Source organism: Pieris rapae, chromosome 10 (genome assembly GCF_905147795.1).
Source record: "Pieris rapae chromosome 10, ilPieRapa1.1, whole genome shotgun sequence".
In the NCBI taxonomy this organism is placed as follows: Eukaryota; Metazoa; Arthropoda; class Insecta; order Lepidoptera; family Pieridae; genus Pieris; species Pieris rapae.
This window is the reverse complement of record NC_059518.1, coordinates 686,308-700,614: the sequence shown is the minus strand read 5'-3', so window position 1 is coordinate 700,614 and position 14,307 is coordinate 686,308. Positions and strand designations below refer to the sequence as shown.

Genomic DNA, 14,307 nt, shown 5'->3' with positions numbered 1-14,307 from the left:
GTGTCAATAAGCTTTTGAATCTGTACAATACTCATAAGTCATATGTCGGACGTCGTTAACCATTTGTATAAAGTTATGTCAGAAAGGTTATAATTTGTAAACTGAGAATTTTTGATACCGAAAATAATAGTATTATTATTAATACCTGCACCGAAATGAACATTTCTTTATTTAAGACACTTGCTCGAAGAACATTTACAATATGCCTACACACAAAAAACAGTACTACAGCTTCAGATGTGACATCAAAAACTAAGTCATTTCATACAACAGCAGAGAGAAAAGATTTGATGGAATTCTTTGATATTAAAAAGAATTGGAATGAAACTAATATAAAGGTTGGTAGGGCATGGAGGCTAGACGAACTACGAATTAAATCTAATACCGATTTACATAAATTATGGTATATTCTGCTAAAGGAACGCAACATGCTGTATACTATGGAACACGAATGTAATGAAAATGTACGTTTGTTTCCAAATCCCGAAAGAATTGACAAAGTTCAAGACTCAATGAATAATATAGAAACAGTGGTAAGGGAGAGAAATATTGCATATTATAAGTTAGAGACAGGTGAGACTGGTGAGCGGCCAGCTGATGATGTTATTAATGCTTTTGGACTAAAGGAGAAATATCAGCAAAAAGAGTATTATTTACCAAAGTTTATTAATAAAAGGTGGGTACGACCATACCTAGAGCATGGATATATTAATAGTGTTGCTGTCAAGAAATTCTTAAGGCTTTACAATGAGAAAAAGCATAATGAGGAAAGAAAAGCCCGTAATAGAAATTACAACCACGTCCAACAGCTGCTTAAGCGGTTTCCTAATATGGATATGGACGTTTTAAAAGCAGAATATCCAGATGTAGATATTGAAAAGGCAAAAAGGACAAAGAAAGCCAGAGGTCATTATTTGCCAAAATATTAATTCAATATTTGTAAAATGTTACAATTTACTAAGAAGTTAGCATTTAAGTAATATAAAAATAAAACCTTTAAAAGTGTCTTGCATTTTTTATAACATGAGGTAGATGTAAGGCTTATACAACATTGCAGGAGTCACTGAATATCACTTTTACTAGAATCATAATAGGTTAGTTGTAAATATTTCTAATATATCAGGAAAACTACCATCATTTTTTATTTGGTGCAAAATCATTACGAGTTCTTGAAAATTTTGATAGATAGATCTGTATTTTTTAACAAAATCTTCACTGATAGAGTACATATTAGTTGCAGATGTATAATCACTAAGCATATCTTGGTCTAATTGTGTATTTAATTCTTCCCATATTTCTTGAATTTGTTGAATACTGTATGCATCTAAAAATCCTTGAAGAGCTATATAGAGTATAGAAATAAGATAGTTTTGATTAACTATATTACTATCTACATAGTTGCTGTCCAGTTTTGGGTATAAAATTTTGGGTTCCATTTTAATCAATTTACTTTCTTCGATTTTCCTGATACATTGTTTAGTAAGATAGGCCAATATCTTTTTTGGTTTAATTTGCTTCACATGTAATTCTATTGTGAGCTTAAAATCATTACATATTGGATATTCTTCCCATTGTCTATTTTTTATAAAATATAAAAGCATTCCAATAATGTCATCTTCATTTGATGGAAGAATGGATTGTAGGTGTTTTTTACTTATCAAGTATCTCATAAAGCTTGGCTGTAATCTTTCTAATATTCGCAGAATAGAGGCCTGTGGCAATGCTAAAAAAATGTGCAATTCCTTAAATTAATTAAATTTTATAAATACCATGTTTGAACGGGATCTTGCTGTTGGCCAAAAGAAAGGAACAGCAACTGTGCTCTCATTGCTTAGCAAGTATAACTCCACCGAAAATAAATAATAAATTTATCCAACATAATTTACATATGAAATTAATTACATAATTGAGATTTCAAGTTGGCGTTTGAAGGCTAATGAAATTAAGGTAACATTTGCAATCTTTAGAGAGGACTGAGGGATGCTGTTCCACTGATTGTTTATTATAAAAATATAAATAACAAGACACAAAATATGATACCTGTTATCATCTTGTAAAACTCATTAGTAAATGCTAATAAATATTTTCCAATATTTGGGTAGTCACCATGAGAGTTATTTTCACAAATATAAAAAGTTTGAATGACAGCATTCAACCACATCTGAAAAGTGTAACAATATATTAATTAAAAATATATTTTAAGCTATTACAAATGGTTCTTAAAAAGTATCATTATTTTTCAAATAATAATTTAATTGAGTCATAATTATAAAAACTATAATATGTACATTGATATAGACTATTCAACATCTATGCAATAATGCAAATAGTATTTGATGAAAGGTATCAGATTATTAAAATCTAAGTGCACTGTACTGATTCTAGAAGTACTTACAGTCATAGTTTTAATGTGCCTTTCTGGATATTGAAGGTGAACAAAATGTACAAACAATCTCAAGATTTGCCTTGTATTATTTGTAACAGCACCAGTATACAAAATATTTTGAGACCAAAGTATGTGAGCCATGAGAGGTTTATTTGATCTCATTAAATGTGAACCTAAATTATTTGTATATCTGTGAACATATTTAAAATGTAAAATAATAGAAATTATTTAAGACAAAAATTTTTTTAGAAAAATTTAATTTAACCTTGAATGCCAAATAGCAAGATCAAATTGTAATAATTCTATTAAGCTTTCTAAAACTGTCATTATCCTTTCAATTCTTTCAGATCGGATCAACATTTCAAAAATTTCAAATTTCTCTTTCTGCCAATGAACACCTTGTACAGTGTTTTTAATTTTATCTGGAGTATTTTCAAATTTATCAAATAAGGCATTTTCATTACTTTCTGGATTTAGTTCAGCTTCTAATCTCGTAACACAGTACTTTACAATGCCTTTGCTAGATTCATACTTAGTTCTGTCTGTAAAAGTATTTTGTTTCAGATCCATTGGAGAGGTAATAAAATTTATATAGCATTTTTTAATACTTTTCATTGCACATGGAGGATGCATACTAAAATTTAATGATAATATTTGTTGGCATTTTCCTAATAAATTTGAGATTGAATAGTTCCAAGTTGAATCTTCATGAGCATTCTATAAGATAAAAATATATTAGTAAATATTGTTTTTTTTTAATTTAAGTATCAATGGCATGAATAAAATAAGTACAAAAATGAGCTTTTTTTTTTAATATTCATAAAGAAAATTTTATCATATGAAACTTATTATAGGTTTATTAATTTAGATGTTGCCTTTATAATATTCAAATATAGTAAATAATCATATAGAATACAAACTAAGATATCTTACTAAGTAAAATAACATACTAGTATAATTTCCACAATATCTTTGAGAATATTTTCAGATAAGTAATTTGAAGGGGTAATACTCAGGAAGCATATGTCTATTGCTTCATACCACATGTTAGATTTCATTTCTATTTTAAAAAGTTCCTCAATTCTTCTAGGGACTTGCTTCACCACCTGAAATCATATGTTACATTACATTATAATAGGATTAATAAGTTAAACAGAAGGTAAATCTAATATTATTTAGTACTTTAAAGTATTAAACTAATTTTGTTTCTTCTAGTAAGAAAAATACTTACACAGTTTTTTAAATCTTGGTGAATACAATGTGACTGTGCACAGAGAGGAAGAGAAAGTAAATCGAATCTATCGGGATAATTAAGAAATGCTTTGTATGATACTAGTTTACAAGCTTGGACAAAATTCATTCTTTTCAAACTTTCTTTATCTTCAGACAAAATAGGACTTTCTTGTTTTATTCGTTTATTTCTTGCATCTTCCTGAGAAGAGCCTCGCTTTTTTCCATTCCTAGGTTCAACTTTCGCCTTTTTCTTTTTGGACTCAAATTCATTCATATTAACGTATTAATGTTTAAAAAATAAAAAGTGATTTTTATTATTTATATTTTATTAGTTAACTTTCCGGAATTTGATAAGAGAAGTAATAGTTTTATCCGGTAAGTGATAAGCTTTGAAAATTTAAACGCTTTTTTTAAATCTGTGTATTTAAAAAAATTGATGAAAAATATCTAAACCTCTGACAATTGACATAAATGATAGTTCACATTTCATAATACAGAATACTGAATAGTCAGTAGATAGCTCTTTGATAGTGGTAAGATAATTTACGTTGTAAGATAATAATAAATAAAAAGCCTATTTATTTCTTGCAAAGAACAAAATAAACTTAATACTATTTATTACTTGTATATTTTATTAAGAAAAGTAGAGATAAATTACCTTATATGTATCTATAAATGATATTAAGAAATGCCTAATTTTGGTATAATTAAAATTAAGAAATTGCTACTATATAAAGCTAGATAGATTTGCTAAGCAACTTCATTTACCAAGCTAATTCTATCTAAACGGAGTAAAAACTAGTTTTAAAATTACTTTTTAGTACTTTTAATACCAACAGGATGGCGCTAAATTCAATTACAAATATTTGACAATAATTATTATGGGTAGGCCAAATACATTAGCGACTGGCGTGACTCACTAACGCCCTAAACGACAAATGTGCACGTGAGAATGCGCTTATTAACGTCGATATCATACAAATTCTTTTGTTTGGCTCATTTTTTCGGTGGACAACAACGTCCGTGGGCGGCGGTTACCACTTTATTCAAAGCTACCCATTGGTTTGTCTCGTGCCCCATAAAAAAATGTAATACGTATCTCACTTTATACAAAACAGTCGCATATTAGTAATTTATCTAATCCTCATGTTTTTATTTACACACGGAGTATATTTTCATCTGAGACTGTTTTGATTCAAATAGTAAATAGAGTTAGAAGTATTTTCTAAAAATAATTCGTTAAGTAGGTCAGTTACTTGGTAAAATACAAAATGTATGTACGATACAAATTTACTGAACAACTGTAATATAATATAATATTATTGTTACAGTTTGTATATAATATTGGATATACGTATTTCGGGAATAATTTAAGTTTTGTTCTGAATACATAATCGCATCTATATTTTATACGTATTTAAAAAAGTACATCGCTACGTGTTTGCAAGTAAGTATGGAAAGTAATCTCGATCTTGCGGGATCAATCCCGAAGCGTTAGGGTGCGTCCACATCTGGCGAATGTGCAGCTCGCGAGCATTGTTTGTTTGTGCGTGTTTCTTTATAAATGGAAATCTCATCAGCAATCATCTTTATAGATGGCTTGAAACATTTAAAAGTCACCGAAATTTTCTGTTTGCCTAGCAAATATATCGTATGGATATAAATAATACCTATATTAAATTAATCTATACGCCACTGTCACGGTAATATTATGTTTGTGTTTATTATGCATAATATTACCGTGCCACTGTTGCCGTGTAACGAAAGACAGAAAACTAAGACGAATTGCATCTGTCAATGTTTTTAAAGGATTTTAATTTACGTACTGCTATAAAAACCAACACGACTCTTCAAGAGGATTAAAAAGAGACTGAGAGCAGATAAAATTCATTCGTGTTTAAGAAATATTAATTGAATGTCGGAGAGCAAAGGGACTAACTACTAAAGGGAAAGAAATTAACCTCATAAACACAACTTAGCAGTTTTCATCGTGTTTGAGTAGTTCTATTTAAAGATTGGTTTCCGAAAACTACTAGAGATTTCGCGAGAATCCCAGGAATTCTTAAATTAACGAACTCGACTCGAAATTTCAATTCCTACAAGTAACGTCATAGGAACTGGTGCGACGCCATCTTGCATAAAGAAACTTTTTGGCGGGTTCTTATTTTAAAGGCACTTGAGAACTTAATGTAATAATTTGTCCCTATGGCCATATGGCCCTAGTCACTTAAACAGAAATCGTTTTTAAACTCTTACCAATAGCCATAAACAATTATAAAATTTTAGGCGTTTAATTTTAAGTACATTGTTATTGAGAAGCGATGATTGTGCCTTAGATATAGATAGTCGCATGTTTGAATTCCGGCTTTGCAACAACTTATGCGTCCCAATTAATCATTATATGGGGTTGGTAGCTAAACACAAAGTATGATTTATAAGAGCAATTGTTCAATGATTCTGCATCTCATGGTTGGGTTTCCAGGCTCACCATGGCATTAGGTTTGAAAGTCAGATGACTTGTTTAGTAACATCAATAATACATTTTATCTAGATATTTTTTGTATGAGAAAGATAGTATTATAAATATTAAATCAATCTACAAAGAAATCTGTTCTATTTCTCCATGGGACATTATTGACTAAGTTTCGATGGCTATACTAAAAATATTGATTCATAGTTATTGCAATAATAAGATCACGATTGGGCATACTTTCTTAAATAGCTCACTGGTATATAACCGCACCGGCGCCTGTATCAGTTGTCAGTCCCGCAAGGAACATCAAGCAAACATTTTTCATCGTACTTCAGAAAATGGCTTTATTTTTCAAGGTATTTATAATTTACGAAAATGTGTATTTTATTTCGAAACAATATTTTACTTTTTAATTATCAAATTCATTTTCACACAGAGTCGTGTATAGCTTTCGTCAGTCTTTCTATTATGTTGATTCAATTCTAATTAGTAAACCAAAAAGGTACCACAAACCAAAACAGTAATAAATCTTAGTCTGACGATGACTGATATAATTAAATTTAAGACGAATAAATATAGCGTACTTAAATTTAATTATATTATACTTGTATTTTATCTACGTACACCTCTAATATAATGTGTTAATCAATTAACAAACTCAATAAACAGTCGTTGTTAAAACATTATTGTCTTTGGCCCCATTATAAAAATTAAATCACAAAATTAAAAAAAAAATTATAAACGTAAAAGTAATATTTTTAAATTACTATTATCTTTATTTCTTTCTTTTTCATTTTTTAAACCCGTAATCTGGAATTCCAAGGTCAATAATAATATTCACGAAAAAGCTATTACGAAGGTATTCAATTTCAGTGTCATCGTAGTCGTGGAGCAACAAGCACTGACCGTGAAGGTCGCTCGCGATAGTTACATTACTCTTGACGAAAGTGACACAAATTTTCTTTTTTCTTCACAATAGCATTGCTAAGCCTATTGCTGTATATTTTAAGAACATGTTATTCAATCGTGTTTATTAGTTTAATTTAAATTTTAGATGTCCGCTCTCTATATCAAGTTATAATACGATATTCAACAATAATTACTTGTAGATGCAATTTCACAAATGATTTTTGTTATATTTTTCAGACTTTGGTGCTTGTAGCGTTTGCGTCATACGCATACTGCAGTCATGCCCCAGGTTACTCGTACAATCGCTTTAGTGGTCCAGTAAGTGGGAAGATTGTGGAGGTCCAGGTCCCAGCAGCTCACGGAGTACCGGCTCAGCAGCACGCAGACTATGGGTACGACCATCAAGCGGGCAAGATCAACCCAGAGACAGCCAAATATGACCGTTTGAAAACCGTAGATTATGTGGTATGTACAGTTATTTAAATAACAAATAAAGATGAACATTTTCACATAATTTTTGGTTAAAAATAATCCAGCTACGGATACAAAAACAAAAGTATATAACCAGGCTCCAGAAGATAAACCACTTCTTATATGGGAATTGTATTTGTTTTTACAATAAACTCCCAAGCGAAATAATTAGGTAGAGATCACTGAATAAATTCAAAACTCTCGTTCTTTTTTTTTTAAATTGATTCAAATGATCCTAATCCTTGAGATTGATTTGCGCCAGTTCAATTTCTCAGTATGATTCAAAACCTTGGCGATTAAAAACAGTGACGGAGAGTTTCTTGCCAGTTCTTCTACCCCGATCGCCCTTAACATGCGAACTGGTAGTCGATGTTAATTTAGAACTAATTAAGCTGTTTTTAAAATTTGAGTTTGAGTTTTTGTAATCTTAGTTAAAAATAAACAATTAAATATATTTTAGGCGAAACCCGATTACCACTATGCATATGGCGTTGAGGATCCTCACACCGGTAACCAGCAGAACCACAAGGAATACAGGGATGGCGATGTCGTACACGGAGAATACTCCTTGGTGGAGCCTGATGGTTCCCTAAGGCTCGTCAAGTACACGGCTGATCCCAAAAATGGATTTCAAGTAAGTAAATTGTTTATTTTCATTTAGAATTATTCAATTTGTTACTATGACCTAAATAGTCCTAATTTCATATTCAAAACGATTGTTTTTTTTTATAAAACTCGTTACTTTTAATGTTTGATCAACCAATGTATTTGGCAAAGGTAAGTAATAATTAAGTACCAACGTGTGAAGTATTTAGTTACCACCATTCTAAATTATGACAACCATATCTTGATAATGACGAGAGAAAATGCTAATTAAAATACTTGTTCGGTTTAGTCATGTATTGTCTGATCTTTATACAAAACATTTTCTTTGTATATAATAGTCTCCGTGAACTTTTTTACTAGACTGTTCTATTTCCCTTAATAAAAATTTTAGAGAATAAAGATTCATTTTTATTCATAATATTTAATTATTTATTAAAGTACGGTATTTACAATTTTTTGGTCAGTTTGGTCCGTATTGCAGTGTACCTAGGGTGTTATAGGTAAAGGTCCACAGAGCCCAAAGTTTTAAAATTTGTTTTAAATGTCTTTATTATTTTTCTTTCTATAGACTTTGCATAAAGCAATACCCAAGTTCTCTGACATTTGACCCATCAGCTCCCTCATCCTCTTTAAGTTCCGTTATTTATTTTATTATTTCTGGTAACCGGTTATATAATTTTGACCGCAATGGCGTTAATTTTTCTAAGTGAGTTTTGAGTCGTAATTAGAAGTATAGCAAAACGAGAGAAACTTAGGCATTTTTGCTAATCATTTCAATTATAATATGATTGGAGATATTCGAAAGCCAATGCCCTTGTGCGGTTTAAAGATATCAGTAACGTGGTAACCGCTGGTCTAATAAAATAGGTATTTATTACACGTATCTTAATTACTGTAGTATTCATAAATATCATAATCATTATCTTTACTTCATCATTTAGTACATCTACTTACTCAACCAAAATCCCACGAAATCTTGTTTTCAATACGCCCGAAAAATATTTACTTATCTGTTTCTTTTAGGAGATTTTATTTTATTTACAATTATTATCTTATTTCTTATTTACTATAAAAACTTATACACAAAGACTTTTTTACTTACACAGCTAGTTTCTACTATTATTATTAGTACATTCCGCGGTCTCTGCCAGAATGACCAGCGCTGTGGAACACGTCTGCTCCTCAGCATAATGCTGAGCCAGGGACAGTTACACACATTACACACTTAAAATTTACCTCATTCCTTTTTTCGTCAGTAATAAATCTTATGTCTGTCTGTAATTGATATATATTTTTTTAATTCAGTATTGTGCTACTTGAAGGTACAATGTTAAACTCTAAGTTCGAAGATTTTAAATTATCGATTTTTCTTACGTACCCTGTACCTTGTACTCTAACACCGTGTAAGCACACTAGGCTGATCATTTATTTGTAGAAGGTAAAAATCAGAAAAAAAGCGTATCCATTCTCGCGTTCCCCTGGCATTGAGTGTCCATGGGCTCTCATCAGGTTTTATTATAATATCATTCTATACTAATAGATATAAATCTTTCAGGCAACAGTCCACAAACAAGCAAATCATCAAGCACCAAGGCCTGCCCCCGCGCAACACAGACATGAAGAACGGGAAAACGACTATTAGTTCCTATCATAAGCTAGCTTAATTAATTTATAATAAATAAATGTTATCAAACAAAATTTTTATTTATTAAACAACTTCTGGAACATTTCAAACGAAAATGGGAATACAACGGTGTGCGTGCCTTCCCCAGCAATCAATTGCAAGGATTGTAGATAGCGAAGCTGAAATAATTAAAATTAAAGACATAATTGTTTATGTCCGTTTCATAATGCGACGTAACGATGTGAAAACAGACTTGAAGGACACGTAAAATACGTGGGCGTATTAGTTATTAGTTAATAGTTTAATTGGAAACATTTGAAACTTTAAAAGGGTGAGGTTTTTTTAGAATTTAACTACGGTTTAACTACGGAGTTTAAACAAGATTTTTTTTGATAATGCAGCTAACATAATATAAAACAAAAAAAACTATACATAAGATAGCCAAAGGTGGAACACATTATATATACAAAAAGGGTGAAACATTTACAAAAAGAAAAGGAAAATAGGGCCAATATCAACGGCCGGTAACGCACTTGCGAGCCTGCGATTTGAGTGTCCGTTTGCTTAATACATTTGCTAGGTAAAACCAAATTCGGCTGTGTTGTGGTGAGAAATGGTGAGAAAGTAAGTGTGCTCCTCTTTCTTACAGATATACAACCAGAAAGCTATAATAGAGAAAATTTAGTTGATAAATATAGAAAATGACATCTTACTTGCATACCCATGGGATTCTCCATCAACAAAGTGGTTGCTACCTGAAGATTTTTTATAGCTTCTATTTCTGATTTGGCAACTATTATTTTAGCATTAGCCAATCTTGTCGACTCAGCCTCAGCAGCCATTGCCTTTTGCAACTGCAGTGGTAGTCTTATGTCTTTTCTAAAAAGTAATATTAATTTATTAGCAAAACACGTAGTATTGCTAATAAATAATACAAAAGGATTTATGGAAAATTACGAAATGCCTGAGCGGCCTAAAGCAAGGAATGTGCATAAAATCTTGTCTGAATTGCAAATTTTTAATAATTTTACTAACATACTTATAAGTTTTACTATTCTAATAACATATAGACTTATTAATTGGTCTAAAATAAATGATTTTATTTTTTTATTTTAAATGCCAAACATGAATCACAATTCCAAAAAATATATACAAAAACTTAGAGTTCACCAAGGGATTGAACAAAGCATGTCAACAATCAAAAGACAAGAAAGACTACTAGAAACAATATAGAATACAGTGTGAAACAATTAAAATGGCTATAGGCAGGCCACACGATAAGACATTGTATAGGTAAATGTGCAAAAAAAAATTGTAGAATTCTGGGCAAGACAAGGCAAATTGAACCATCGATGGAAAGACGACCTTAAAACAAATTGCAGAACTATAGAGTAAAGCGCAGGATAGACTACAATGGCTTATGTTGGAAGACAAGCAAACACCGAGGAAGATTGAACAGATTATTTTCATTATAACATCAATATGTAAATTTAAAAGAGAAGATATTAGATGTAAGAACTTAATTGTTTGAAATATATTCATAAATTATGACGAATGATACTCAAATGTGTTGCTGAAATATATATTTTAAGAAACATCGGAGTTTGTTTTTTTTACTCGAAAACAAATACTATTTCTATTATGTTCTAATAAAATAATACTAAGTAACACTGCTCTGTAGAAAAGCTATAGGCCAATAAAAAAATTAAATGAAACATCAGTTAACACATAATATAATTATTTTAGATATATACAAAAGCTAGAGTACATAATTACGAAACACCTATCAGGTATATTTATAATAAAAAAATTCCATCTCAAACATTTAACTATGATTACACGAGTCGATATTTTTTAAAGACTTTCATTGTTCGAAAATATTTTAATAAAAAAAACATTACTTACATTTCAACTTTGAGAACTTTAACACCCCATTCTTTTGTTGTGTTTTTCATAAGCTCTAGTACCTGTTGGCTTATTACTGGTCTATTAATAAGCACATCGCTGAGTTTTGTCGTTCCTAACGCATTTCGCAAAGTGGTTGACGCTAAGAATTGAGTAGCGATTCTGAAATCAAATGTTCTTATGATAATATTTCTATTATGTCCAACTATTTCTTTTGAAACCCAACCAACTGTCTAAAGTAACTCGATTTCTAAAATATTTGGTAGTTGATTAATGCTGATGATTGTGCGTTTGAATCCCCGCTGTGCCAGGAATCAGGATATGCTGGATAAATACAGAAATGTCCGATCAAGAAATTTTTCGCGTCAATGTTTCGTATTCCATTATAAACTACGACTTCAAAACTGAAATCGTAATTTAGAATCATGATGACACGATGATTCAAAACTTAGCACTAGGTTTGGCTGCCGTATGTCAAAAATAAGGCTATTCAAATGCTCGTCTCGATTCTGAATCTTCGAAGGACTCTGCCTTAATGACTATATGCATAATTATCATCTCATACCTGTAGTTATTAACATTGATGACGGCCCAAACTGGTTCGAAAACTTTATAAAACACAACTGCATCTACAGACACAGTTAAAGAATCCTTAGTTAAGGCCTGGAAAAAGGATTTAATAACAATCTGGTTTTATATGAAAACTCATTTTTTAAGATGAATTATGGCCATTTTGTGAAACTACTACCATTTGAAAGTACCATAAAATTATGCATAAGTGTTTTAATGTAAATGTGTTGAAACACTAGACAGCTAATATGTTTTTTTCTTCGAAATCAGTTTTGATACATTGTTTAAAGCACGATCAGTATGAAACGCATGTTTTATCAGAAATAGTTATTATAAAGAAATATTGGCGCTTTTGACAAAATCAAAAATATGCCTGTTAGAGTGAATATAATAGACTAAAATTGGGACTGCTAATCGCGACGTGTTTCATATAGTTATAAACTTTCATATCTATAAAATAAAAATAAAATACGTTTACTATGGAACATAAGATAGACAGGTATTACTTATTCCACGCCATTAAAATTATATAAAATAAATTTTTGTTAGAAATAAAGTTTTTCAAACATTTTGTTAAATCTCGTAAATAAAGTATAGATGAAATCTAATAGTAACTATAAGATAAGCAAGTTACTTCTTGTGGTGGCACTTCATAGCAGAATGTCCTCAAATCTATGAATTTAACAGAGTCAACACAAGGTAGGTAAAAAAGTAGTCCAGGGCCAAAAGCTTTGTTCTTATGAACTTTACCATTCCTCAGAATGACAGCTCTCTCAAATTGACGACTAACCTGGAATTAAATTACACGATAATAAATGTATACACTCTTGCACCTACATAATTCATATTTCTTCTAATAAATGTAACCAAATACAATGTTTCTGTTCTAGAATATTACACTTTTAATAGTACTTACTAGTTTTGATGTGAAATTCTGTAGATTACAAAAATCATTGAAAACAATATGTCTGTTTAAAAATCTTACCACAAATATGCATATCAATGATAGCGGAAAGCCGAGAACAACAAGTACGATAGACAAAAATATTAAAAACTTTTCTATAAGTTTGTCCTTTTCTGAAAGTATATATTTTTTTAAAGTTCTTATTTAACGAATTGTGTTGGCCAAGTGGCTTCAGCGTGCGACTCTCATCCCTGAGGTCGTTGGTTCGAGACCCGGCTGTACACCATTGGACTTAATTCTCGCTCATTTATCATTCGCTCAAACTATGAAATACAGGAAACCGGCTTGCCTTAGACCCAAAAGTCGAGAGCAACTGTCAGGCACAGATCACCTACTTGCCTATTAGATTGACAAATTATCATGAAAAAAAATCCTAGGTTTGGGCCTTACTATTCTTTATAAATAAATATCTGTATTGTTAAAGTTATGGTTTGCCTTGTATGGAATGGTGACCTAAAACTGGCTAAATCCAGCAATATAATCTCCAGCAAATAGCGTTAAATAACAAAAAGCAATATATTTTTGCTTCAATTCTGCATAACAGAAAATAAAGCCAGCTAAAACAGAAACAAGCAAACAAAAAACCTTTGTTAAGTTGAAGACGAGGCTTGAAAATATTTGGTGAACCCTTTTCAACGTCTTTTGGAGTGAGTGAAACGGGCGTCTGCCGCGGTTCTGATTGATTATATTTTAACTTCTCTTCGTGTTCAGATATCATAGCGTGGTTTATAGAAAACGTGTAAACATATAGAAACAGCAAATGAAATATGACAGAACGGACAGAACTGAAAAATTGATTGTCATTGATTTTTTTTCGTGAGTTCTTATTGCCTAGGTATTTCAACTGGGAATGGAAATATAATTGTATTCCTTTGTTGGGACGCAATTGTATTCAAAGCTTGCAAATATCTGAGCTGCAACAAATATATAATTCAATAAAGTAACTATGGAATCCAAGAAAAAGGGTTGATTTTTCGTCTTTACCAGCATGGCTTTAGGATTCTCCAACATGATTTTTGAAGCATCCCTAAGATTTTCAGCTGCTTTGATCTCTCCTTCTGCCTCTATTATTTTCGATTTAGCTATTCGCGATCCTTCCGCTTCTGCTGCCATTGCCTTTTGCAATTCAAAGGGCAGTATCACATCTTTACTGGAATATTTTTTCA

General features: G+C 30.9%; 4 protein-coding genes across 4 annotated transcripts; 2 read left to right on the top strand and 2 right to left on the bottom strand.

The window, feature by feature from the left end:
- Window positions 1-26: 26 nt before the first annotated feature.
- On the top strand, window positions 27-1,006 carry LOC110998017 (39S ribosomal protein L47, mitochondrial). Its single transcript, XM_022266431.2, has one exon. It carries the CDS (start codon window positions 156-158, stop codon window positions 927-929), a length of 774 nt encoding a protein of 257 aa, XP_022122123.1. The 5' UTR covers window positions 27-155; the 3' UTR covers window positions 930-1,006.
- LOC110998009 lies at window positions 988-4,051 on the bottom strand. The gene is made up of 6 exons (XM_022266419.2): window positions 3,618-4,051; window positions 3,337-3,492; window positions 2,652-3,103; window positions 2,396-2,576; window positions 2,041-2,161; window positions 988-1,723 (listed from the first exon to the last, which is right to left on the bottom strand). Exons 1-6 carry the CDS (start codon window positions 3,891-3,893, stop codon window positions 1,086-1,088), a joined length of 1,824 nt encoding a protein of 607 aa, XP_022122111.1. The 5' UTR covers window positions 3,894-4,051; the 3' UTR covers window positions 988-1,085.
- Window positions 4,052-6,372: 2,321 nt separating this feature from the next.
- LOC110998053 (cuticle protein 21) lies at window positions 6,373-9,766 on the top strand. Its single transcript, XM_022266480.2, has 4 exons — window positions 6,373-6,448; window positions 7,239-7,466; window positions 7,933-8,106; window positions 9,634-9,766. Exons 1-4 carry the CDS (start codon window positions 6,431-6,433, stop codon window positions 9,718-9,720), a joined length of 507 nt encoding a protein of 168 aa, XP_022122172.1. The 5' UTR covers window positions 6,373-6,430; the 3' UTR covers window positions 9,721-9,766.
- Window positions 9,767-9,779: 13 nt separating this feature from the next.
- Window positions 9,780-14,267, bottom strand: LOC110997762 (band 7 protein AGAP004871-like). Its single transcript, XM_022266074.2, has 8 exons — window positions 14,126-14,267; window positions 13,727-14,055; window positions 13,163-13,254; window positions 12,812-12,967; window positions 12,173-12,270; window positions 11,608-11,769; window positions 10,416-10,581; window positions 9,780-9,881 (listed from the first exon to the last, which is right to left on the bottom strand). Exons 2-8 carry the CDS (start codon window positions 13,857-13,859, stop codon window positions 9,780-9,782), a joined length of 909 nt encoding a protein of 302 aa, XP_022121766.2. The 5' UTR covers window positions 13,860-14,055; window positions 14,126-14,267.
- Window positions 14,268-14,307: the final 40 nt, after the last annotated feature.